The sequence below is a fragment of the Agelaius tricolor genome, unplaced genomic scaffold (genome assembly GCF_023055355.1).
Source record: "Agelaius tricolor isolate 1412-34295 unplaced genomic scaffold, bAgeTri1.0.p SCAF_17, whole genome shotgun sequence".
In the NCBI taxonomy this organism is placed as follows: domain Eukaryota; kingdom Metazoa; phylum Chordata; class Aves; order Passeriformes; family Icteridae; genus Agelaius; species Agelaius tricolor.
In genome coordinates, this window is record NW_027269277.1 from 4,582,354 (window position 1) to 4,608,651 (window position 26,298).

General features: G+C 41.5%; 1 protein-coding gene across 2 annotated transcripts in view; it reads left to right on the plus strand.

The window, feature by feature from the left end:
* The first annotated feature begins 207 nt into the window (after positions 1 to 207).
* RPS6KA6 (ribosomal protein S6 kinase A6) overlaps positions 208 to 26,298 on the plus strand; it is a 37,406-nt gene continuing 11,315 nt past the window's right edge. For both annotated transcript variants that reach the window (XM_071442191.1, XM_071442192.1), the window contains exons 1-13: positions 208 to 417; positions 8,888 to 8,947; positions 12,513 to 12,629; positions 15,468 to 15,549; positions 16,329 to 16,409; positions 17,315 to 17,394; positions 20,257 to 20,363; positions 20,628 to 20,665; positions 21,714 to 21,856; positions 22,622 to 22,692; positions 23,963 to 24,051; positions 24,466 to 24,530; positions 25,271 to 25,373. In XM_071442191.1, coding sequence (XP_071298292.1) covers positions 343 to 417; positions 8,888 to 8,947; positions 12,513 to 12,629; positions 15,468 to 15,549; positions 16,329 to 16,409; positions 17,315 to 17,394; positions 20,257 to 20,363; positions 20,628 to 20,665; positions 21,714 to 21,856; positions 22,622 to 22,692; positions 23,963 to 24,051; positions 24,466 to 24,530; positions 25,271 to 25,373 — 1,111 coding nt within the window. In that variant the 5' untranslated portion in view covers positions 208 to 342. The remainder of the gene's footprint in view (positions 418 to 8,887; positions 8,948 to 12,512; positions 12,630 to 15,467; positions 15,550 to 16,328; positions 16,410 to 17,314; positions 17,395 to 20,256; positions 20,364 to 20,627; positions 20,666 to 21,713; positions 21,857 to 22,621; positions 22,693 to 23,962; positions 24,052 to 24,465; positions 24,531 to 25,270; positions 25,374 to 26,298) is intronic.

The following is a 26,298-nucleotide window of genomic DNA, read 5'->3' on the forward strand; positions in this document are numbered from 1 at the left end:
AACCCCTCCATCTCCAATCCCCTCATTCCCAACCCTCCATCCCCAATCCCCCTCAGCGCGGCGCCGCCCGCCCGCAGCCCCGGTGACGTCACCGCGCGTCATTCCCCCCCTCCCCATGCAGGGGATTCTCCATCCCGCCCTGACGTCACCGCGGTGCGGCGCAGGCCCCGCCCCCGCGGGCCGCCATGTTGGGGGCGTGCGCGGGGCAGCGCAGCGCGGCGCCGCCCCCGCCGGCCGGCAGCGCCCGCACCCCGCGCTCCGCTCCGCGCCCCGCGCCCGGCCCCGCGCCGCCCCGCACGGCCCCCGGCAGCGGCCGAGCCGCCGCGGCCCCACAGCCGGGACATGGTGCCGTGCGCGCCGCTGGACGACGAGCCGCAGCCCTGCCACAAAATGGAGCTGTACGTGAGCGGCGCCGAGGTCAGTGCGGGGCGGAAGGGGGGGAACGGGCCGGGCCGGCTCCGCGCCCCGCCGGCACCTGCGCCCAGCCCGGCCTCCCGCGGCTCCTCCGCGCGGGGCTGCGGCGGCCTCGCCTCGCTGCCCCCTCAGCCCGCCCGCCGCGCCCCCGCCTCCCCGGCCTCCCGGCCTGCGCACGGCCGCGACCCGCGCCCGCTCTGCCCGGCCCGGCCCGGCCCGGCCCCGCCGCGGGGCCCCGGCCCGCAGCCGGCGGCCCCCGCCCGCCCCCGCCGTCCCGCGGGCCCGGCCGCCGCCGCCGCCGCGCAGCCCCGCGGCCGCCCCGGGCCCGGCCGTGCCCCCCGGGCGCGGGCCGTGACACGTGTGGAGGTAGCGGCACCGGCGGCCCGGGGAGGCCGGGGCTTTGTGTCGCCTCCCGGCCGCTTCGTGTCACAGGTGTCCCTCCCCACGTAGCATCCGAGGGGTTGTAAACTCACTTTTATGGCCGTAGCTTCTGTGAAAAGTTACTTTAAGTTCTGCGGGAAATTTGCTCGCGCTAATGTGGCTGCGCATCCAGGTGGGTTGTCACTACGGAGGTGCCTTTGCCTTCTCTTGGAATAACTATACATTAATTACCATATGTGCAACGAGCAGAGAGAACCGGGAGTGCCTGGCTGAGGTTTGGATGCTTAAACGTTGAATAACCAACTCTGCGTTGGTTATCATAAATACAACGAGCAGAGAGAACCAGGAGTGCCTGGCTGAGGTTTGGATGCTTAAACGTGTTAAAGAACGAGGAACGACTTCGAGGTATTGCTTAGTGCTCGAGGTGCTTCATCAGCAAGGAGCAAACGCAATTTAAAAGAAAATGAAAGGTAAAACTGGTTCTGTTGCAGTGATTCCTGTGTCTCAGCAGAACGTGGTGCTCAAGCATTAAAACTCTTGCACTTTGAAATCAGCAGTGAAGGGTTGTGTATCAGGTATCGTCAGCTATGACAAATAAAAGATTACACCTAGGTCTGTTAGACACACAAAAGATGTTATCTAAACAAAGTTGCTTAAAACTGGTCAGACTTGCTTTCTGTAGTGCACCAGACTCTTCTTATTGCAAGTGAAAAGGGTCTGTAGCAAAACCATCTCAAAGTACAAAATGTGCAAGAGTGAAAGGATGCCCATTAAAGGGTGTTGTTGAATTTATTTTCCCTGATAAAAATTCAAAGGGGAAAAAACTCCCCAAATTTCTTTGTGCTTTTAATATTTGGGGATTTTAGTACCACTGCCAAGTACTCTAATTACTGGATATGTATCAGATATCAGAAAGTCAGCTGAAATATTAAGGTTTACTTGTTCATATTGTTTTAAAAGCAGTTTGTTGTAATTGAGGTATGAAACTTAGCAAAGGTCTGAGAACTTTCTTGGTCCTGTTGATCTTTAGGAAATATTAGGAGATTATGATGTATCAGTGGTAGAATAATCAAGAGTAGAGTGTTGCAGCTGAAGTGGGATGTGCATCCCTGGGTGTTTTTTGGGCTCCCCAGCAAGGGGAGCCAGCAGAGCACAGGGCAGGGGTGTCCAGCTGAAAGGGCTCTGTGTGTGTAACATCTGAGGGCAACTGTTTGCAGCAGTCACTCTTTAAATTGTATTTCACAAGGGCTGTGTAAAGCTCCTCCAGTTGTGCTCTGATTAAAAGGAGATTAAAAGGTGTTTGTTGTGTCCGTGTTGGGTTTGGCCAGCAGCACTTAGAGCCCATTTGTGCCAAACCAGTTTCTTCAAGTTGAGTGTGAAGTTCCCAAATGACAGGAACAAACACTTGTGTTGTCATAACCCTTTCTATAAGTGATCTCAGGGGTGTGCTGCACTTCTCACTTGTTGGATTTCTACATCCACGTGGCTTGGGGATTCAACAAAGGTGCATTTTATGTCAAAATGAATTTTGGTGTGGCCTTTCACTTAAATTTTACAGAATTAAGTGTAGCTCATAGTATTCATTACAGCCTTGTATTGGCAGTCTGAGAGATCTCTGACCTTGGCCTTGCTGGAGCTGCAGTCAACAGAGCCACTGTGAAATAGGTTTATATTTTGAAGATTAACTTGTGCCTTCTGGTGCTCTTGTCCATCAGCTGTGGCACAGGAGGAGAAATCCGAGGAATGGTTTTCTCTGAGACTCTGCTTGTTGACTAAATTTAGGATTATGTTATTAGCAGTAAGTGCATTTCCAGTAGCACTTGTGTCGACTTGGAGTAAAAACACCTGGCAAGGAAAGGAGGTGATCTTGAAAGTAGGAAACAAATTTTCATGCTTCAGGTGACAAGAACAGCAGAACTTTTGGAAGAAATTACTGAAGGTCAGAATAGAATTATTTTGCCCTTTTTGGGGGAGGGTCTTTGAAGTGCTGAGGATTTGGGGCTGTGCACTGTGCTGTTCAAGTGTTTATATTGCTGTGACAGTGTCACTTGTGAAGCTGTTTTGTGACTCTGGGAATTCCTTAAGCCTAGGTAGGAAGGATCAATGTTGTGCTGTTAAAGCTTCAAATATTCAGTGAACTTCTTTCCCCCTGGATATTGGATTAATAAATATATTTCCATGGTAATAAAAATAGGTATGAGGGTGTTGATCATAATCAACTGTTACAGATTATGAAAATGTAATTACAGTCTACAAAGAAACAGGAAAGTAAACGTTAACATTTTACTGACCAAGCTGAATGAAATACAGAAATAGTTGGAATTGGGCAGAATACAGGAATTTGGGCACTTTCTGCCCCTTGAACTGGGAGGATTGCACTTACAATGAGTCTGTAATTGCTGTAAGCACATGGCTGTTTGCAAGACATGAAGATTGTGAATTGCATAAATGCAACCTCCTTCTCAAATACTTATTTTTGCAATAAATACTTCAAGAACCAGTTGCTTAATTGCCTGATTGTGACAGGCAAGACAAGGCTGAAACAAAAAAGTGACTGAAAACTAAAGTATTCTGCTGGAAAACGGGGCTGCATTGAAAGTTGCTGCCCTCCAAAAGGATTTTTCATGAGCTGAGCTCTGCTGCTGTTGTGCATTAGCTGCTCCCTTTGCCACTTGAGATAAATACATCTTTGATTTTGGCCAGTGTTTTCAGTCCCGTCTCTGGAGCACGTTCTGAGCCCGGTCTGTCAAAGGCCACTGAATTTTGTCAGTGTTAGGAGTTGCATAACTCCTTTGTGAGTAATTACTGGCAGTGACGTGGATGACTCAGCTCTACCTAGTTCAGTGCATCTCCCAGAATCTCCACAATCGCCTGGTGTTCTGTCAGGAGAGAAAGTAAAACCTTGCCCCTCCTTTGAGCGCCTCAGACATTGCTACAATGTACAGATTTTGTAAAGATCTCGGAGGACAAGTTGCCTTAAAAAAAAATAAAAATTATGCACGTTAATGCTCTTAAAGAGAAAACAATGAGTGTCTTTATGCACTGAGAAGTGCTGCAATACAGTAATAATGATGGTGGGTTTGTGTACCACCTCTGAAATTTGCTTTGGAAATCTGCTCTAGTGTTCTGAGTCTCTGAGCAGATCCAGGAGTGTGGTGCAGGTAGCTCACCTTGCTTCCTGCAGGATACCTTTGGAGGCACTTCACAATAACCCCAAATCCAAAGAATGATATGATTTGTTCACTCATCATAGGTAGAATTCTGCCATTGATGTAGTACTTCACTACATTAAGAATAAAATGTGAGATAGTTGCTTTCCTCAAGTTTAAATCTCATCCTTTTCCAGAATTACCTGCCATTAAATATAATTTGAAGACTGGCTGCTTTGTGCCCTCTGATTCTGGAGTTGAGGTTATGTACACAGGCAGGAATAAAAGATCTCAAGTCCTTTGCTAATTCAGTGATCCCTGTGCTTGAGGTCAGCTTTGTGTCTTGTCAGAGCTGGAACTTGTTGGAGGCACACGTAATTCTCCCTTGATCTGATAATGGGAAGGATCAAAATGTTCTTTTAAAATCACTAATTATACGTTGCTGAAGGTTTGGTGTCCTGTCTGAATGTATGATTTATTTGCCACAGGAAAAGAACTTTGTAGCTCTCCCTAGTAACTGATTATGGGTTTCAGGTGTCTTAGATTGCTTTATCTCCCTTTTTCACGTGGTGTGTTCAAGAGTGTGAGGGGGTTTAGAGGCCTCTTCCTTTTGTGGGGGGAAACGAGGGAGTGGGGCTGGCCCAGAGTTTGTGTAGGTGGGGAGTGGATGTGCCCAGAACCCTCAAACTGCTCAGACCTATCTCAGGAAATCCTCAGGAGGCCAGTGTGTTGCTAATTAAATTAATGGTGCAAACTCTCTATAGATGTAATTAAGAATAAATGAGGAACAAATGTGGTCGTCCTGTCAGGATTCTATTTTCAAAGTCTTTTTGACATAATTGGGATTTCTGATGTAAGCTTCCACTCAAATATTTTGAAATAACTACTTGAAGGGTTCCTTCTGTTTGTGGGGAAGGAAAGTGCTTATTTCTGTGTTCATGTGGGAGAACTGGGGTGCAGCTCTGGGAACACCCCATAACTTCCCAAGGGGAGGCCAGGGAAGGAGGAGCTGTGGCGGATACAGGAGCTCTTGGTGACCCTTGGGTAGAATTTTACCTCTTTGAAGCCAGACAAGATTTTAGGTGGGTGGTGCTGAATATTGCTTTTTACTTCTAATTATAGTATGATGATAAAATTCCCAGTTCTGCTTTTTCTAGAATTTTTAAAATTCTGTTTGAATCCCTCAGCAAAGACATGTAAAAACCAGGACAGGATGCACCTGCTTTACATCTTCCACTGCTTTACCTGGCATTAGGCATTTTTGCTGACCTTTTGCCTGGCCTCTTTCAACCAAAACCTGTAGACCCACCAAGTCCTAAGGAATTTACCATGGAAACACTGAAAACATCCTTAATATGGGAGGGGGGAAGATGGTTCCAATCTTTGGTAATACTGGGAATACTCTGTTCTGCTGTTCTAATCAGAGGAAGAACATGTGCAATTCTCATTAAGCCTTTTCCCAGCCCTTTGGATATTCTCCAAGGTAGCAGGGATGGTCCCAGCCTTGGGATCCATCTAATCCAGAGGCACATTGCTGTCAAGGGAGAAGGAATGATACCAGCCATGAGATCCATCTAATCCAGAGGCACATTGCTCTCAAGGGAGAAGGAATGATACCAGCCATGACATCCATTTAATCCAGAGGCACATTGCTGCAGGATAACAGGGATGGTCCCAGCCATGGGATGTGTTTAATCCAGAGGCACATTGCTGCAGGATGACAGGGATGGTCCCAGTCCCTTGGGATCCATTTAATCCAGAGGCACATTGCTGCAGGATAACAGGAATGATCCCAGCCATGACATCTATTTAATCCAGAGGCACATTGCTGCAGGATAACAGGGATGGTCCCAGCCATGGGGTGTGTTTAATCCAGAGGCACATTGCTGCAGGATAACAGGGATGGTCCCAGCCTTGGGATCCATCTAATCCAGAGGCACATTGCTCCCTGCTCCTTGCCAGGCAGTTGGGACCCTCAGGCTGCACCTCTGCAGAAGTATCTGACCTGCTAGGTGCTCTGACCTAAACTTTGAGCTCATCTGTTTACATAGTTCCTTTTGTTATTTTTTACTAATCAACAACTTGGGGTACTTTGTGTCATTTCCACATTGTGTGTTTGGAAAGTGTCGTCAGTGTTTGCCTAAAAGTCTGAGCTCAGTTTGTGTTTTCATGGGAGTTAATATTTAAAATGCTCAGTTGTAGGACTTGAGCAGCACTGAACAGCAAAATGATTGAAAGATGAAGGAATCTCCTTCACCATCATAGTATTGCCTTCTTTCACCTGTTCTTTTTATAGAGAGCTGTGCTCTTTAATTCTCAATAATAAATCACATTTGTGCATTTGTAGATATTTAGTAAGTAGTGACTTAGAGGTTAAAATCATTCTGTTCTATATGTTTGTGCATAAATATTCATGAATAAATCTTTAAAAGGAGCCTCACTTGGCTGTGGAAGCTGCATTTTGTATCTGGTTTCCACAGAGGTGGGAAATAAGTATTAACTGTCACTTTTCTTTTTTGCCAGCTTCTGGTTATTGAAACTCAGCCAATTAAGTGACTGTACAAGACAGTAATGATTTGATTTTTGTCATTGACTTTTTTTAGCTGAATTACTTAACAAGCCACCAGACTTTGGGTTATATTCCAACAAGTTTGCAGATTTTTGTTCCTTGTGGTTTTTCTAACGGACAGTGACCAGGATTCACAAACAAATACGGCAAAAGTGTAGTTGTGTGTATCAAGCAATAAAAGCAGATTCATGCCCTTGAACATCAAATTCTTTGGACTAGAAATTGGCAGGTGTCCCAGTCTGTATCAGTACAGAGAGACTGGACAGGAAAAAACAAACACAAACCAAGGAGCAACAGTGAAGGGGAAAAGTGTATGATAGGAAATTGTTAATTAAGATGATTACCTGCCATAAAAATCCAGTAGTTTATTGTACTTGATTTGCCAGCAAGTTGAAAGTACATTAAATGGTGTTCTCAGGAGCATCCTAGATGAAATAACACACTGATTTTGGCTTCAAAACCCCTTTCCAGCCCCATTTTTTGTATCTTTATTGTTTCCAGTGTATCTGCAGTTCTTCTGGTTGGTGGTGTTGGTTCCAGAGCTTAAATTTAAGTAACAAAACTTGGAAAATGTTGCCCATCTTTCTAGAAAGAAAAGGTGAAATGCACAATAAAATCACTTTGAATTGAAGTCCATGAAGGAACAATGTTGTTACGTTTCTGAGCACCTGGAGTAGAAATCCAGTTTATTTCTCATTCCAAATAAGCTTTTTGGACAATTCTGCTGGGCATCACATTGGTTCACACTTGAATGTAATTTATGGTGTTGTGAAAACAAATTGCATGGAAATGAGGATGGAGGTCAGAGCTGGGCTGAACTTTGGTGTCAGTTCTGGGTTTATTCAGTTAATTTGTACAATAACAACCGCAGTGAGTGTCTTGTCCCTCCCACTGTCTAATCTGTGAAAAAAAATGCAAAAAAAGAAATAAGTTATGTAGCAAATGAGTAGCTTTGGTTTCTGGATCCAGGGTAATGCAGGGGTGATTTTTGGCTGTTAGAGTTGAGGTGGCAACACATGAGAGATGAATGATGGGCTTGGGTTGGAGGAACATTGGTTAAACTGAGTTATGGTGAATAGAAACTTGTGGAGTGAAAATAAATGAAGCTTTGTGCTATCTCCTTGCTCTGTTTTGCTGTTTTGTCTTTTTTTTTTTCACCAGTGAGGATACAGTCCAAAAATAAGTGCCAGTATCTTGCTACAAAAACTGGAGATTCAATTTTATCAAAAGCATTAATTTGTGAATTAAAAGCTCTACTCCACACCAGGGGTCTGTGGCAGCATGGATGTGGTTGAGGGTTTGCCTGGGTGACAGAGTCGTGGTACAACCCTGTCCCTGCAGCCCCACCTGCTCCTCCAGACTCTGCTTTGGTTCAGAGCACAGGAATTTGGGGGCATTCTCCACAGTTCTGTGTTTTACCAACTCCCATGCTGACAGCAACACCATATTCCAGTAGCTGAGGCAGGGATTTTAGAAGAATTCAGAAGTACAAGAAAAAAAGTCATTGCCCAGCCTAAGAGTTTAATTGGTTCAACTTGGTTTTCAGAAAAAATAAGTTTAAGTTTTCTTATGTCATTTCTAGTTACTTTTAATGTGAGACCTGTGCCACATAAATGTAGAGATGCTGAACAATTAATATATAAATAAATTAGCAATTATTACTAGCAGAATCCATAATGGCATTCACCCATTTTTGTCAGGTATTTCCAGTTTTTAATGCTTGCTTTGCATGTCTGAACAGAACATGTCCTTCATATTTCTGGGTTTTGGTTGTTTTTTTGTTTTGTTTCAGCATTGAATTATTTGTGACTTAGAGAAAGCTTAAACTGAGTTTAATTTTTTTTTTTTGTTACTGCAGCTGTGGACTTGGTATTTTCAAAAAGGCTTGGAATCACTTTTGCATATTTTCCCTTTAAACTGCAAATTAATTTTCCTTCGAAAACTCTAGGTTTCTGAAAAGCATCTGCAGCATAAGTTTCATGGATAACTGAGGAATTCTGCATTAGTGTCATCTTGTAGGAGTGGTATCTAGCTTTTAAAGGAGTTTTAAATTAATCCCAATTAAATAACACTGGCATAATAATGATGGCATTTACAAAGGGAGATGCTAAATGATACATAAGGGAGATGCTAAATATAACTACTGAGTAGTAGTGTTTGTTTGAGACTACAGCTTTAAATTAGAGCAACCCCACCACCAGTTCTCACTTGTGTGCTCTGAAATGTAAATTGGTCAAATTTTGAACTCTTAATAATTTGAAATTGCTGGGTCTTAATGATGTTTTTCTTTCTTTTTTTTTTTTCTTTTTTTTTTCTTTTTTTTTTCTTTTTTTTTTTTTTTTCTTTTTTTTTTCTTTTTTTTTTTTTCTTGCAGCTAAATGGCCTTAAAATGGCAGATGAGCCTATGGAAGAAGGTGAACCCTATTCCTACCATGTAAGTGTTTGATTCCTGCTCACTTCAGCCACTCATTAGCATGACCTCCTGTTGCAGCAGAATTGATGCATTCCCTGCTCTTCAGAATCTTCTGAACCCAGCATTTCATTTGAACCATATCTGAGGAGACTCTAAGTCTCAAAGATGGCTTTGGAAATTAGTACCTAGGTAGGGACTATTGTAAATGCCTTGTTTGGGAAACTCTGCTGCATGAGGCAGAGCTTCATGTGCTGGAGGGAGCATTTGTGCATCTCTCAAGCTCAGAAATACCCAGGCCAACCTGGGGCCTTTCACACAGGCTGGTGAATGCTGCTCTTGCTGCAATCCCTTGTTCTGCTTTGTAGTTTTTAGTGGAGCTGCTGTACCTTCAGCTCAAAGGGACTTAATTGTGCTTTTTTAGAGCAGAATGAATGTGTACACCAGTGTGTTCATTGTGCTTTGTGGAGAAATATCCCAGGTAAGCCCCTCTTGAGGTGCATTTTGCCCAGTGCTTGTTTAGGAGGTGCTGAAGTTGAGTGTTCTGTGTGTGGCTAAACCTTGCACTAAAATTCAGGCTCATCCTGTGTGTGGTGAAATGCCTGACTGCCCATGGCCACATTGGCCAGCATTTCTCAGCACCCTCCTCCTTGGATTTTTGAGCAGGGTCACAAAGGTATTCCAGAGAGCCCCTGGCAGTGCCCAAGGCCAGCCTGGGACAGTGGGAGGTGTCCCTGCCATGGCAGGGGTGGCACTGGATGGGCTTTAGGGCCCCTCCAACCCAAACCAGCCTGGGATTGTGGCATAAATCGATCTTGTCACCAGCTGTAACCACTGCTTTGTGGTACAGTAACAACATTTATAAGGAAGGGATTTGGAGAATGAAGTCTTGGGCACAGACCCACGTGGTGCCTGGACAGTTCCTGGTGTGGAGTGGGTGAATCAAGTGTCAGAGTGGTCTCACAGGTAGCAAAGAAAGGAGCAGTGGATTATCTGAGTTTCCTACTGCTCTAGAATGAGGATGAGGAGGTTGCTGAGCTCTGGACCCACATTCCAGGGAGCTGTGGCAAAGCCAGGACTGATCCTGGTGTTTGCTTTGGCTCCCTGGCTCCTGGTGAACCTGCTGGGAGCAGGGAAGAGTTGAGTTCCTTCTTGTGCAAGGCCACTGGGTGGGAGCTGGTGCCTCAGCTTGGAAAGAAATTTGCTGCTTAAAATGAGAGAACCAAATTTGTAGTTCGTGGAGGCCAAAGTAGAAATGAAAATGAAAGTGGCTTGGAGCTGCTCAGCTCTGTGTGCTCACTCCTTGGTGGTGATGAAAAGGTCTCTCACACCTCAGTCATGCCAATTTTTAGTACCTTAATAATAGTTAAGTAAGTGAAATTATATAGACATCTTTTGTGAAGATAAAACACTTTATATAAAAAAACACCTCATTTAATCCATCTCAAGTTAGTCTTTATTTGCATGGAAAACATTTCTCTCCTGAGTTCACATTTAGAAATCCTCTCAGTCTCCTCAGCAACCACGTGTGATGTCACAGGCTAATGGCTCGAGGTGGGTGATAAACACAGGAGAGGCTGAACTCTTAAAGAGCTTTTCTCATGCAAAGTTTCACGGTGTTAGGGAATACAAATTAGGATGGTGAAGAAAAAAGGCTTCTAAATAGAATATTTACATATTTCATAGGAAGAAGCAGCCATTAAGTCTGTTGTACAACTTGGTGTGTAATTAGACAACTTGCTGCTTTCATCTGTCATCAGATGACTTCGAAATGCTGCTGTTCTTACTTGCCTTAAATTAGGCATGTGTTTAAAAAGTAAAGGAAAATGGAAAGATAGGTGTATCTGTCCTCTGAGTGCATAAATGACAGTCACCAGGGGGGATGGATGAGGGGAAGTTGGGATTTTACAGTGTGTCATCAGTGTGAGATGGGGGTTTGTGACCAAAGAGGGAAATAAAGTGCCTTGGTTGTGAATTACAGAATTCACTTTGTTTTCCAGCAGTGTCTGGTGTTCATACCCACCTTGTGTGGGAAGCAGGCAGGACAAACAGGCCTTTCCCAGAAGGAGGATGAAATCAGAGAGGGGAGGGGAAGGGACTGGTGTGCTCTAACAGCTGGACTGCAGTTGGGAATACACCAAGATGTTTGTTTGAACTCTCTTTCCCCCTCTGGACGAGCAAAGCAATTAAGGCAGAAGCAATTAATGCAGTGTGATGATTGCTTCTTTTTTTTTCTTTAATTACTGCAGCATGTACAAATTCAGATGAGCAGATTCCTACTCTGAATTTCTGGGTAAAACCAGAATTTGATCCAGGTGTATGAACTGTGGTATGAACTGTGACAAAACTGATTAATTGGAAGTTTTAATGCAGAGTTCTGGGCAGTAAGTTCACCTGACTACAGAATGTTATTTCCAAAACTTCATCAGTGCCCAGGTCCTTTCCTGGTGCTGTTTGCACTTCTCATGGAGGGGCTGTAACTCACAGGAGGTTGGTAGGGTGCTTTTCTGGTCTCTGCTAAGAGAAGCTTTCAAAATGAGGCCTGAAGAGAGGATAGGAAACAGCTGATAATCATTTGATGCCCCAAAAGTGAAGTCATGCAAATCAGATGGGATTTTAACTTGTGATTTTGTTGTGTACAAGAACTTTATTGATCTTCTTGCTAGGGCTGAGGAGGGTGCTGCTCCTTTTCCACCTGCAAACTGAGGTTGCTGTTGTGGGCCTCAGTTTTTAATTCCAAGGGTGCTTATTTTGACACCTTGCTTGTTTTGGCTCTCAGAAACTTCTCTTACACCATAAAAGCTGCAATCCATCATGGGATTTGGATCATCAGGAATGTTTGTCTTTTCACAACTAGGGCTGCTGTGCCCTGCTTTGCTAAAGACGAGAGGCACATGAGACAGTCAGGAGAACATTAAATCACTCACCTAGCTCAGAATTACCCTCAGCTGTCTGAAGGAGGTCCCCACACAGGAGAATCTTCCCAGGAGCTCTGCACCCCAGAGCTGTTTCTTCTCTTGGATGCAAGAATTCTCAGAGTCCTTAAGATGACTCATCTCTTATTTATGGTCTTCAAATGCTGCCTGTTCCTCCAGCTACAAATGGATGACCAGAGTTATTATTTGCTGCTGTGAAAAGCAATAATTACCCCAAATGATGAAATTCAATTTGGCTTTCATTAAGACTTATTTCAGGAAGGGGGAAAGATGAGAAGAGTAATCACTGGGAAAACTAAAGCTGCTAAGCAGAGGTGAAGCTCAGAAGTCTTGGTTTAAAAATCTGGGCTTTTATTCCTTTCATGTAAAGTAATCCAGCTTTTCTGTAGTTGAAATATTTATGGCAAAAGGAAATGAGCATTCTTTGAGAATTTTTCTTCAGTTTAGAAATTTTAGATGCATCTGTTTAAGAAAAGATAGATGGGAAAATTCTTCATTTGAACAGTTTTTACTTTAAACCTTATTAGAATTTTGAATATTTTACTAAAATAAAACTAAACAAAGAAAAATCCAGGTATTTACATGCACTTTTAACAAGACTTAGTTACTGCAAGCCTGCTCACTGTTGTATTTTGTTTGCTTTGAAATCACAGGATGAAGGAAGTGTGAAAGAAATTCCTATTACACATCATGTGAAAGAAGGATGTGAGAAAGCAGACCCAGCACAGTTTGAACTACTTAAGGTTCTTGGACAGGGATCATTTGGAAAGGTAAGATGATAAACTTGTTCCATAGACCTGTCCAGACATTCCAGGGAAGCAGACAGGCCAGCAGAGTTGCTGGGAATGTTTGAAAATGTGTTGAGTAATGGAATCCTCTCCCAGCCTTGCTCCAGAGCCATGGACAGAACCTTCTGAAGGAAATGCTGGTTTGTCTTCTGGTGATGGGACTTGACATGCTGGGCATGTTTGGCTTTTTTCAAGACACAAAATCTGTATTTATGTAGCCACAGAAGAGTCGATTGTGGCAGTTGGGAACTTAACCTGAAATACATTTCCCAGCTGATTTACTTTTTCTAGTTTGCTGTATTTATCAAGTGATCTCCAGCTAAGACACTAATTATTCAAATGGCACAGAGAAGAAATATGGCAGGGTTTTTGTTACAATATTTTCCTTTTGTAATGTGCCACTGGGTGTCACTTTGCAGAAATGAAGTTGAAAATCTGATCTCTGTTACTGTGTTGAAACACAGTAGTTGAAATATTAATCCTAGTGTATAGGAAGGTAATTAATTTTTTAAAACCAGTCTCAAACTACATCTTTTGCAACATCTGAAGTAGTCAATCAGCTTTACATTTGTTCCTGTTCTTTTGCTGATTCTGTGTGTGTCTCTAGGCAGGAACAAACCTCTGCATAAAATACAGTGAGAGAGGAAGAAATTCACATTAGGGAGGCATTCTGTGCACAAAGTGATCGTGTAGAGAACAGACTTGAAATATTTCTTAGTATTTTGAGGTTGCAGAAACATTTCTTTACCTGATAACGTTGGTTGCCAATTCCCTCACACACTTCTCACTGCAGGAGCCTGAAAAGGCTCCATATATTTATTACTCCTGATTTGAGATGCCTGGAGCCACCTGAGGGTTCAGCACATCTGGCACAGCCAGCCCTGCCTCAGATTTGGCTTCCCAGAGCTCAGGGTAGTGCCAGCCTCAGGAGGGCTCCTGTGTGGAACCCCAGCAAACTCCAGAGGTGCTCAGGAGCTTTGGAATGTGCACACCTGAGCTCAGAGCTCTTTGTTCTTTCCAGTGGAAAGAGAAAACAAACCAGGAGGCTCAGTGGCTGCTGCCCTCACGGTGTTTTCTCTCCCCAGTTCCTACTCCCAGGGTCCTTCCTTTGGGTTTGGCAAACACCAGGGGGGTTTCCTGGAGCCTGCTTTTGACAGGATTTAATCATTCTACAGAAATAAAGGGTTAAACCTGGAGCCTGCTTTTGACAGGATTTAATCATTCTACAGAAATAAAGGGTTAAACCTGGAGCCTGCTTTTGACAGGATTTAATCATTCCACAGAAATAAAGGGTTAAACCTAGAGCCTGCTTTTGACATCAGTGCAGGATTTAATCACTCCACAGAAATAAAGGGTTAAACCTGGAGCCTGCTTTTGACATCAGTGCAGGATTTAATCACTCCACAGAAATAAAGAGTTAAACCTGGAGCCTGCTTTTGACATCAGTGCAGGATTTAATCACTCCACAGAAATAAAGAGTAAAACCTCCTGAATTACTGAATTCTCTCCTCATTCTTTGAAGGAGGAAGTGCCTTCTAAAGCAGACATGGAATTCTGGAGGATTTGTTTGCAAATTAAATAAATAGATGGTGCTTTAGTAGTTTGCAGCTGTTTTGAGACTTATTAGCTAAAATTTGTAACTTGCACATGAATTCCTTATGTCCTCACAAGTTGTTGATTGTTAAGACTAAAATATTCCCATGTGCTTATTATTTAGTATTTTATAATTGTGATTGTATTCATCTACAGCTGTATTCTTAGTTGCTGGTGTTCAAATTACTCCCTTTACTATTTTCTATCACCTTGGCCTATGGGAGAGCACTGTTGTAGGTCAGTTATTGGGCAAAACTTATTAAAACAAAAAGCCAGACAACCTTGAAACATGATATTTTTCTTCTAACCAGAGCTTAAAATAAAAACAACTCCTCTCCCAACCTTGTACAACTTAGTCATAACAGTGCTTGAATTTCTGATTCTAGACTGGAAAATTTGACAAGATCATTGAAAAAAAAATATAATTTCTAGATATAAATAAATGAATTGTAAATGAAAGTCTGGGTAAGGTGAGATCAGAGAGGAATTGTAGGGAGCTCTTGGCTTTCTCTTGCGACTTGTATGTTGTGGTTTTTTGGTTTTGTAAACATAACTTATTAATTCATAACTAAAAATTGCTATTACAAGAACAGCAATTTAGAAGTAGGAGCACATATCAAACCATTTTGTAAATTGGAAGATCTGGTGGTTAAAAATTAGTGTAGCTCCATGTCTTTGTATTGCAGTGTTTTATCTAATATGCTTTTCTCAGTGTCAAGTTGTATCCCATCTATCTTTAAAACTCTTCTGGAGAGAAAAAGTAGAAAAACCTGTTGGAGTTGCTATTCCAGAGGGAAAGGGTGCTTTGATCTTAAATGGTGAGGTTTCCTTGCTTTCATCTCACCACTTGTACAGAATTCATTAATAAAAATGAATGTTTGATATTTGAGGCTTGGGTCTTAAGCCTCAAAAACCTCTTGGGAGGTGGCAGACCAGGCAGAATTGTCCTTCTCCAAGAAAGGGATAGAAAGAAACATCTTTCTGTAAGAACTTCTTTGATAAATCAAGAAAGAATCCAAAGTTTCTGGGCAGTGTCATGCTTCAGAGAGCTTGGTGCTTTGCAGCTCTGATCTGATCAAGGAATTTTGCTCTTCCTTTAAAGGTGTGTGCTTGGTGTAGAGCACTGGAAGCTGCCAGACATTAATGGGAGCTTTGCAAATGCTTTGTGAGAGTTTGGGTTTGATTGCCAAGCTTGCAGTGATTTAAAAATGGGCTTTGTATTGCCAGGTCTTCCTCGTGAGGAAGATAATTGGGCCTGATGCTGGGCAGCTTTATGCAATGAAAGTGTTGAAAAAAGCTTCTTTAAAAGGTAGGTTTGTCTTTCAGCTGAGACTTTGGACCATGGGGTTTAGTGCACCTGTATTTAAAAGCTTTTTTTTAATCTTAAATATTTGTCAGTGAGTTCATAACTCTTCTCTGACAGGAGGTTTTATTTTTAGAGTAACTTGTAAGTTCATGTTTAAGTATTATTTTAAATCTGGCCAGGTAGCTTTAATTATGTGGTCAGAAATGTTCTTTCAAAGTTTAAAATTGGATTATTTAATTCTGTTTAGGCTTTTCATTATATGCAAACAAGTTAATTTCATAAACAGTTTTCCTTTTGTCTTTTGTTAAGTCAGAACTCTGCTGTGGTTAAAATTAAGTCATTCCCTTGTTCCAGGAGCCAGAACAATTTAATTCAGTGTTTTGGCTTTCAGGAGACACTTGAATGGGTGCGAGTCCACTGTGTGTAAACAGGGCTTTACTGTTAAAGGGGAAAAAATAATCTTAAAAATATTTTATATTCAGGACAGAGAGTTAATTCATAAATTGAAGTTGGGAACGTAGATATGAGCTTTTTTCTTGAAAGCAATATGGATTATCACAAAATATGGGGATGTGCTGGAAATGCAATGGAGCAAAGAAGAAAGTTGGGGCAGGCAAGAAACAAACCTGAGTCTTCTGCCTGAAAGGAGGAGTTTTGTGGGAGACTTTAACATTAAAAAAACAAATCAGGTGATGAGGGAAGAGATTCCTTTAGCCAGCAAAGCCTTTTTGCGTGGTACTAAATGCATTTGTGCCTCACTGTTGTTGTTTGCTCTCCCTCAGTTCGGGACAGAGTCCGGACCAAGATGGAGCGCGACATCCTGGTGGAGGTGAACCACCCGTTCATCGTCAAGCTGCACTATGGTGGGTACCCATCCCTCCCTGTGCTCTGCCCCCCTTCCTGCCCCTGCCTCAGGCCACAGCTGCTCTTGGTCTCCCTCACTTTTGGAGTGCCCACATGAGGTTCTAGCAACTTGGGAAAATAAAGAAAGCAGTGTAAATACATGGCTATGGAAGAGTTTTATAGTGGATATTTTCGCCCCCCTATGTCTGGGAGGAATGATGAGGAGGACTCCATCTTATCAGAAGGCTAATTCATTTCTTTTTTATACTATAGTATTCTATACTATATTTCATTACATCCAAACTGAATCTGCCAAGCACTCAACTGCACAGAATCTCGTGACTGTCAGCCAACATCCTGACACACACACACACCTGGCCCTGACAGGCCAAGGAAACAAAACATCATCACTGTGGGTAAACAATCTCCATATTGCATTCTACTTTTGCACAAACACAGGCACAGCAAATGAGATAAGGATTGTTCTTCCTTTCTCTGAGGTTCAGAGAATGTGAATCTCAGGAATATTCTTGGGAAGTCGTGCCTTGCTTTTCTCTGTGAAGAGAAATGTGGCTACGTGTGCTCTTGTAAGAACTTCCTGAATCTTTATGTTCAAGTTCTGCAGAGGTTTTGTACTTTTCATTGATTTAAACCAAACCACAGTGATTGATGTCCTTGCTGCTTCCCTATTTGACAAAGGAGAAATAAAAAACATTATTTTAATCATCTCTCATGACTAAGATTTCTTCTGTGAAGAAGCAAGGAATCATTCAATAAATTACCTCATGTGCTGAATTATTTCCCTTCCACAAACAACAGTATTGCCTGTGGTTGAAATTTCCTAGTTGTAAAAGCATTCAGATTTGTTTTGTAGCTTTGTCATACAACTATTGATTTTTATTTACTTTTTAAAAATTCTTTTAAGCCTTTCAGACTGAAGGGAAGCTCTATTTAATATTGGATTTTCTCAGGGGAGGAGATGTATTCACACGATTATCCAAAGAGGTAAGTACCTCAAATTTTATCTCCACTCACTCTTAGATAGGGGTTGGGTTTTGTTGGTACAGGGTTGGCTTCTAAACCTGTTTTCCCCCATATTTCTTGTCATAGTGAAGTTTTTAATAACTTTTGGGCTTTCCTTACATATCCTAGGTTCTGTTCTATCCTTAAGAAACCCGAGTGTGTATTGATGAGTAGCCCAAGTTTTAATTTGGCATCTGCAAAGTACAGTTCTTTTGTCTAAAAATGTTTTGTTGCTTGGAAACACAACTGAAGTAAATGAATATTTAGCACTGAAGGAAGGGGATGTGTAGTTCTCATGCTCTTAGTCAGCTTAGGTGCTCCTGGAATCCTGCAGCCCTGAGAGCTTTCTGCTGCACTGTAAAATTGCCTGCTGCTGCAATGCCCATGCTCATCCTGAATCCCACAAAGTGGGAACACAAAGTGCTTTTGAGCCCCCTCCCCTCCATCCAACCCTGGCACACAACTGGACCTTGCATTTTTCATTTCTATTTTTGTTTCCTGGACAGAGAGCTCCAGAGGAGGGAATGGGATACAGCTACAGGCTGTTGTTGTTTTTTTAAAACATTTGCCATCAAATATTTATTACATGTTACCTTAAGTGTTATGAACACGTTTAGAGGACTTTTATTTTCTTTTGGCAAACCTTTTATAAAGATCTAAATGTTTAATGGCAGTTTCTCAACAGCTTCACAGCAAGTGAGGTTTTCAGTGTTTTCACCACTGTAAATCCATTTATATTGCCAAAGCACAGGAAAAGCCACTTTCTTAAATGAGAAAACTGTGTTAGCTGATTTTTTTCATGGCATGGGGGAGGTTGTTTATTCCCAGTATATAAGGCCAGGAGAGTTTTTTTCCCCTTATCCTTCTCATAAAAATAAAGTTTTACTTTAGGAACAGGCAAAAGAGAGAGAATTTAAAGGCATTTTTGTTAAAAGCTGAGATTGGTAACACAGTGATTATATCTAAGAATTGAGCTCAGAATTAATTAATCTGGAAGCTAAAATGGCTGTTAGAAACTTGAAGTGACCAACTTGTCCTGGGTTATTGGAGCAGGAGTAGGAAAGAGGTCAGGCTTTGATATGGAATGTCCAATTCCAGAGGGAGTTCTGGAATAGCAGGAAGAGCTGTTCTCTTGCACTAACCCAGCTGGGTTATCCCCTCTGGAACATCTTAAATAAGGGATGCCAGGCTGTCCTTGAGGACTCTGCTGGAGGCTGAAAGAGAGATGTGTTCCCTGGGGGAATCAAGAAGTTGTAATTCTCAAGTTTTCTTACTGCTAGGGCTCCCCTTGTTTTTTGGAACACTTAAGTTACCTTTTATACTGGCTTTTATGTATATAGATATGAAAAAATCAGGTTTTTATTTTCTGGTGGGGGTGGGAAGTAATTTCAAAAGTCCATGGTAAAACACAGCCTATGGACAATGCACATGAGGATAAATTCCCTGTGGCATTCCATGCTTTGCACACCAGGATTATTTTAAATTCATTTGGTTTAGTATGAAGTTATTAAAGTTATTGAAGTTATTTTGTTGGTCTTTAAATTCCAATGTGGGCATGAGAGTTTCAGCTGTGGCAGTGAGATGAGTGTGTAATGAAGTTCTTATTGGTAATATTTAATGGAGCTGACTTGCATCATGTTTGACCTGACCCAGAGAAGCTTTACATGTCATTATGGGGAGATGGCAGATGAGCATTTAGCATCATTACATTCTGAGATTTGCATTTTGGTTGCTCCAAGGAGTAATGAAATCCAAGGAGTAATGAATGAAATCCAAGGGTTCCCTTTGCTCTTTTGCAAGAGGTGGAACCCAGCATGAGCATTGATCTTTAGAGGTGGGAAGGTGACACCGTGTGGAGTCACAGCTCCATTGTTCACCCGAGGTCAGCACCTGTGACTATGGAAATCAGGAATATTCTGAGCCTGGAGAACAGATCACACCTGAGCAATGCAGAGCACAGGAACCTGGGAGCTGAGTGGCTGCCCTGCACTTCTGAACACTCCACAGGTTGCTGTAATTTAATATAAAAACTGTGCCTGCTTTGGCTCTTGGCGTGTTCTACAGCTTACTGGAAGAGCTTGGAATCCTGTAAATAAGGGAATAGTTCCCCCTCAAGTTCTGGATTCAGCAAATAAGGGAATAGTTCCCCCTAAAGTCCAGATTCAGTCCAGCCATTTAAAGATTCCAAGCTCCTCCACTAATCTATAGAACATGGCAAGAGCCAAAGCAGGCAGAGTTTTTATATTAAATTAAAGCAACCTGTGGAGTGTTCAGGACAGAAGTGCATCTCTGCTCTAGAAGTAACATCAATATTTCAGTGTCTCACCAGGGTTCTTTAATAGTTTTTTCCTAAGAGCAGAGCAGGTTCTTCAACTCCCAGGCTGTCATTGTTATTGCCACCCGTGATTTATTCTCCATGTTTTTTCCCTAAATGATTTTTGCTTTTTTTTTTTCCTAAATCTTGTTAATGTGAATTCTTACTCACCCAATACAGCAGCCATATATTAAATTTTATGATGCAGTGGAAAACTGTCTGGGTTTGTGGCAGGAGGAGTGCTGGGTGTCAATTACACCAAATATAACAATTTATTATCTAAAAGTTAATGAATGCTCTGCAGTAATGCTGATGGTTTTATTTAAGTATTGCAGGTAGTTCTTTGTGTACTTTATAATTAACAGATATTAGTAAATAATTTCTCTTGGCTGAACTCATGAATTATGAGTTCACAAGGGACTTTCAAAACTAACTTTGAAATCTAGGCAGACAGGAATATATATTTTTTAGATTGCAGTTTTAAAAACTGAAGACAAGATCAGAAGGTAAATCTATACAGTTCTTATTAGGTTATGTTTACAGAGGAAGATGTGAAATTCTACCTCGCAGAACTGGCCCTTGCTTTGGATCACCTTCACAGCTTGGGAATTGTGTACAGGGACCTGAAGCCAGAAAAGTAAAGTAAAATGTATTTTACCACTATTATGTGTATTTTGCTTGTTGCTTTACCTTTTCCACTATAAAAAATTAAAAGTATTTTTGTTAAGACTTTGTAAACAAATACAAAATGTAAAACACGTATCTGTGCTTTAAAAGAAATAATATTAGCTCATTTAAAAAATAACAGAATTTAATGTCATAATTTTTAACTTGTATTTTAAATGTTTTATGTAAGCATTGATCTTTATGTGTTTTGGTGAATGTGAATTTTAATTTTCAGCATTTTGCTTGATGAAGCAGGACATATCAAGTTAACAGGTAGGCACCACTCATTAATAAAGCCCTTTGTAAATAAGTTTTTTTGAGTTTCTGTATTATCAATTTTAAATGCATATAAAATTGCAGAAAATAGTTCTGTAAGGAGCAATCCAAATACATATATTCTAGAAAATGATATATATAAAAGACAGTTTAGAAAACTAATTACTATAAATTTCTGGAAGTTTTAAATTACATTGAAGGTGATGATTTTGTACTAGAGGTTTCATCATATAGTTTCATCTAAGGTATTGCTCTTAGATTCCAAGAGAAAAATGTTTTTTAAGCCCTCAAAGACTTGATAGAATAATGGTGATGGAGATCAGGTTTATGAAATGCATACCTTTTAAAATTCTGCTATATTTAAACACAATTCAATTCTAAATTTGTCACTTCCTTCTGAAAGTGGAAACAATGGATGGGATCATTGATTAGCAATCATTTTCTCCTGTGAAAAAAAGGATATTTGAGAGCTGAGCCAGTGTCAAGGACTTGTGTATTCACAACAGGGAAAAAAGTGTTCTGGGAATGAAACATTCTGGGAATGCAGGGCTGTTCTGTACTGAACTTGAGGCAGGTTACAGAACCATGTTGCCTTATGTAACACCAATGTTTTTAGTGTGATTTTATTTATTCATCATTCAGTAAGACCAGACCATGCAGGCTGCATTCCCTTTGAAACTGATTTTTACTTTTATCCAATTTTTTGTGTGAATAAAGCAGGCAGTAAGCAGAGAAAATGAGAACTGAGTGTTTTAGAGCTCTAAAGGTGTAGGATTTCAAATGCCACGTTAATTCAGTAATAACTTTGATGGCTAATCATGAATTTAATGACTTTTAGAATGGTTTTGGAGGTGTGTAGTAAAATAAGTGTGCTCTCTCCAGATAGCTGCAGTCTCTTGTTCCATGGAGAGCTGTGCTAATCACATTTCTGAAAATAACCAACCCAAACCTCTCGCCGCTTGCATTTTGAGTTACCATCTATTGATTTATTCCTGTTCCCCTGCCATTCTTTACTGGCTGTATTCTTGTGGTGCTGTTGTTGTAGACTTTGGACTCAGCAAGGAATCAGTAGACCAAGAGAAGAAGGCCTATTCTTTCTGTGGTACTGTAGAGTACATGGCTCCTGAAGTGGTAAACAGGCGAGGGCACAACCAGAGTGCTGACTGGTGGTCCTTTGGGGTCCTCATGGTACTGTATTTGCCTCTTGCTTCCCTTGCTAAGCTCACACAAATGCACTTAGAATAAGCTTGTCCAGTTCAGGTTAGGAATGCTTGGGTAAGGGGGACAGTTCAATGGCTGAATTGCTACAGGGTGGAATAAAATTGATTTTTCACCTCTAAGGAATGTTTATCAGGTACCTGAAAAGTCCTGTGTTGTCGAATTAGTAGTTAAAATCAGTTGTAGTCAGTGTGAGACTTCACTTTGTATTTTTACTTTGCATGTTACTTGATAGTTAAATTTAAAAACAGACTTGAAGGCTTGGTTTGAAGGAATATTAATGGGATTTCTGTGAGAGTGAGCCTGTGGAAGGAATGCTGGAGTGGAGTAGTGATAAGTCAGTAACTGCTACCACTTCTGCCCTTCCTGGGCTGTGTTAGAGCATCAGCCTGACATGGAGATGGACTTGAAAAGTAAACTACTGTTCTAGAGTTTACCATTCTTGCAGTTTTTGGAATATGGCAACATCTAAAACTGGTTGTGGAGGAGATGTTATTACTTTAAAGTACCTTCTTGATGTATAATATTCCTCCATCATCATCATGCTAGACTTGCCACTGTTCTCATCCTGTAAACTGCAAGTGAGAGCAGAATTTTAGATTTGGGAACACTTCCATAATCTTGTCAAAGTTCAACCAGTGGGGTGTAGAGGTAGGAAAGAGTGCAGTGTTTAACACTTTGTTTCAGCAGTTGGGAGAAGAAGTGTTGATTTAGATTAACATTTGTTCTTTCCAGTTTGAAATGCTTACTGGTACCCTGCCATTTCAAGGTAAAGATCGAAATGAGACTATGAATATGATACTGAAGTAAGTACATCTCCTTCCTTTTTCAGAAGTCCAAAAATGTCATTTTAAACATGTTTTAACAGCTTGTTGTAACTCCTTGTGCAGCCTGGTCTTGTGGAAGGTGTCCCCATGGCAGGGGGTGGAGCAAGATGAGCTTTAAGGTCCCTTCCAGCTCAAACCATTTTATGATTCTAAGAGCACTGAGCTGCAGCAGGAGCAAACAGCAAAGCCCCTTGATAAGCTTCAGATCCCAGACTGTGAAGTACCATTAAGAACCCCCAGCAATTAAAATCTCAGGGGTGAATCTGTACTTTGATTGTGGGTGTATAATGAAGATAAGAACAGTGCAGTGACTGAGAGCAGCTTGATTTACACCCCTGTTGTTGTTACACTCCCTTGCTACTGTTACAGCACACCTTGTTTTGTAAGCAGCAGGGGATCAGGTGTTGCTTTGTGTACAGATGTGTGGAGAGCCCTTACGTGCTCGAATTCTCATCTTAAATTGCCCCAGTTACAACAGAAGCTGTTGGACTGGACAAACTGGGTGAGCTGGTGCTCACTGAGTGGAACTGTTGGGCAAATATGTTCTCATCTGTCTGTGCTCAGCTAGCAGAGAGTTTGCTCCTGGCACAGGCAGAGCCCTGGGCCCTCTGAGGGGTGATGGGGAGGAGCTCTGAGCTCTGTTCTTCCCAGCACAGGGCACTTGGGGCCTGCCCTGAGTGGGAGTTCCTGGTGCTGCTGCCTGTGAAAGGATGGCTCAGACCTTGAACTGCCTCCCTGCAACTCCCAGTGATGCTGCAGTCCTGCACAAGCATTTCCTGCCTTGGCTTTAGAGTTTTCATTAAATACAATAAATGCTAAAGTCAGTGAGCTTTTATATGGTGGCTCAATGAGCCCTGGAGGAATAGTAGCAATCACTTCAAGGGCAGGTAATTGGGGATTTGGTGAGTCTCTTCTGTTACTGGTATTATTTTGGTAAAAACCTCCTGGTGACATGAAGATACATTTGAAAATACTTATATATTCCTGAGAGAATTATTTTACTCTGTTTGAGCAGAAAGCTTGCTTGGGTGGGGTTTGGTGGTTTTGGTGTGATGTGTTTGTTCTTTGTTGGGTTTTATTTTAAACCACTCCTATAACAGGAAACTTAAAAAGTTGATGAGTTGAGTGTGTGCTCTCTACAAGGCTTTGGAATAGATCCTTGATACATCAAACTGTGCAGTGAAATCTATGTAGACAGTTTTTACTAAAATAAGTTTCTTCCTCTGACTTGTTCTCTGTTTTCCTTTAGAGCAAAGCTGGGAATGCCTCAGTTCCTCAGCCCTGAAGCACAAAGTCTCCTGAGGATGTTGTTTAAAAGGAACCCATCAAATAGATTAGGTCGGTTCATTTCTTTGGATCTTTGAATAATCAACTCAGCCTAACTTTTTATTTCAAAGAAAAGCAGTTGCTAGAGACTCTCAAGCTCTGGGTGATCAGTAACATTTGGGTACCATTTCCTGTTAGTTTGGGTCATGGCTTCCAGGGTTTGGCCAAGGAATGGTCAAAATGTGGGATCAGTGACTTAGGAGTGAGCCAAAGCTCTGACAGTGTCATAGCAAAGAATATTGACATTGTATTTATGGGCTTTTTCTGCTCTCTTTGCCTCCCTGGGTATTTTACATCCTTAGAATATTTCTGTATTCACAGTCCCCTCAAATAACCATGTCTGTGCAAACTTTTTAGAAATGAACTGGTTTTTAGTGCAATCTTCAAAGACTTTGCCCACAAGTGTGTTAAATTTCTTTTGTTCAGGAGCTGGTTCAGATGGAGTTGAAGAAATCAAGAGACATCCTTTTTTTTCTACTGTTGACTGGAATGTGAGTACAAAAGGATCTGAATGATAAAGCTGTTGCTAATTTTTCTGTGTGTTGTAGCATTTGTAGAAGTATTTCCATCTGAATAGGGCACAGCAAACACTGCATTACTGCTGCCTGGCACATCCTGGCTTCTCCTCTAATTCCTTGGCATCTGGAGCTGCAGTATTTACTGCAGATAGAGAGTATTCATTACGAATTATGCATTTACTTTTTAAATAATTAGAAGTTGCAGCATTCTCAAGCTGAAATGGTCCATTAGAGCATTTCTAGTTGGGAGAGGCTTCTGGTGCTCCCAGGAATCCTGCAGGAAGGGTCTGTCCCTTTCTTTGATTTTGATTGGTTAGTTGGTTTGTATTTTTAAACTAAAATACACTGTATACTTCTGTGCAGGAAGGTTAAGTTAAAAAAACTGCAAAAACTAGATCTGAAAGGAGGAGAGAAATAGCAAGGAAATGCTCTTAGAACTTCCTGGATTTTGCATGGGGATTCAACATCTTCTGACATGAGGTTTTCTGTTCCTTAGCTGTAAATGGGATTTATTACAGATTTGAGATCTTTCCCTGATGTAGTTTGGTGGATTACGAAAAACCTGGAATAGAGCTTTGAGAATGGGCAGTTCCTTGCCAAGAGGAATGTGCCTGACATGGGTTGAGATCTTTGTCCTGTACCCTTTATCTTGGCAAAATAACAGCACCCATGGAAGCTTTGGTGACCCTTAAATCATTGTCCTTCTCTTTCAGAAACTGTTCAGGAGAGAAATTCAGCCTCCATTCAAACCTGCCTCTGGAAAGCCAGAAGATACTTTCTGTTTTGATCCAGAATTCACAGCAAAAACACCAAAAGGTAACTGTGCAGGCTATAAATTGGTGAGGTTTGTGGGACAGGAGGGTCAGATTAATGCTAAAACAACAAGCAGAAAAGCCAGGGACAAATTTAAAAGGAAAGGATGCACCAGGGTTCCAGTCCTTTGAAGAAGGATGTTCCCCATAGCAGGTTTCTGTTCTTTGAATATTTTGCTAATTTTTGACTCAGGAAGATAAAATTGAATGGAAAATTAAAAGCTGGATTATGGTTTCTAGTTATGATTCAAGTCAGGCTGCAGTGTTTGAGGGGAAGTATTTAATATTAAAATAAACTCAATTTGATTGCAGCAGTGATTCCTTTTAGGGTCAGTATTGCATTGAGAATGCCTTGCTTTGAGAAGCATTAACTATTATAATTATTATTTCTTGGTCTGCTTCAAGTTTCACTTCAGGTTTTCTTTTGTGAATTTTTTTCCTTCCTGCTGCATCGAGCTTTTAAACCCTCTTCTCATGATTGTTTGGAGAAGGTCTGTGTTCTTAATAGGCTGCAGAAAGTTACTGAGCTGTGCTCACTGTGAGATTTCAGCCAGTGAATTCAGAGGTGCACAGAATTTAACCTGAGGAAAACTTAATTCTGATAATTCAGGGGTATCTTTTCAGTGAAGATTTACTAATTGGATATTCTTGTGTTGCCTCACTTGTGCCTTGCCAGCAGCACGTTCTGTTGTTGCTCTTCTGTGTTACAAAGCTGTTGAGCACTAGACAATGATCTTTATTTCTATTTCTTTTCCATAAGTAGTTCTGTTTCAGTTAAATTCTTCCTTAAAACATGTGTTCATACATAAATTCCTGCAGTGCTTTGCAGTTTTAGATAAAACTCTGGAATTCTTATTTGTGTTTTTGTTACTGAAGTAAGAGAGCACAGATAACAAACCAGAAGTTTTATTTATTATTTAATATTGGTG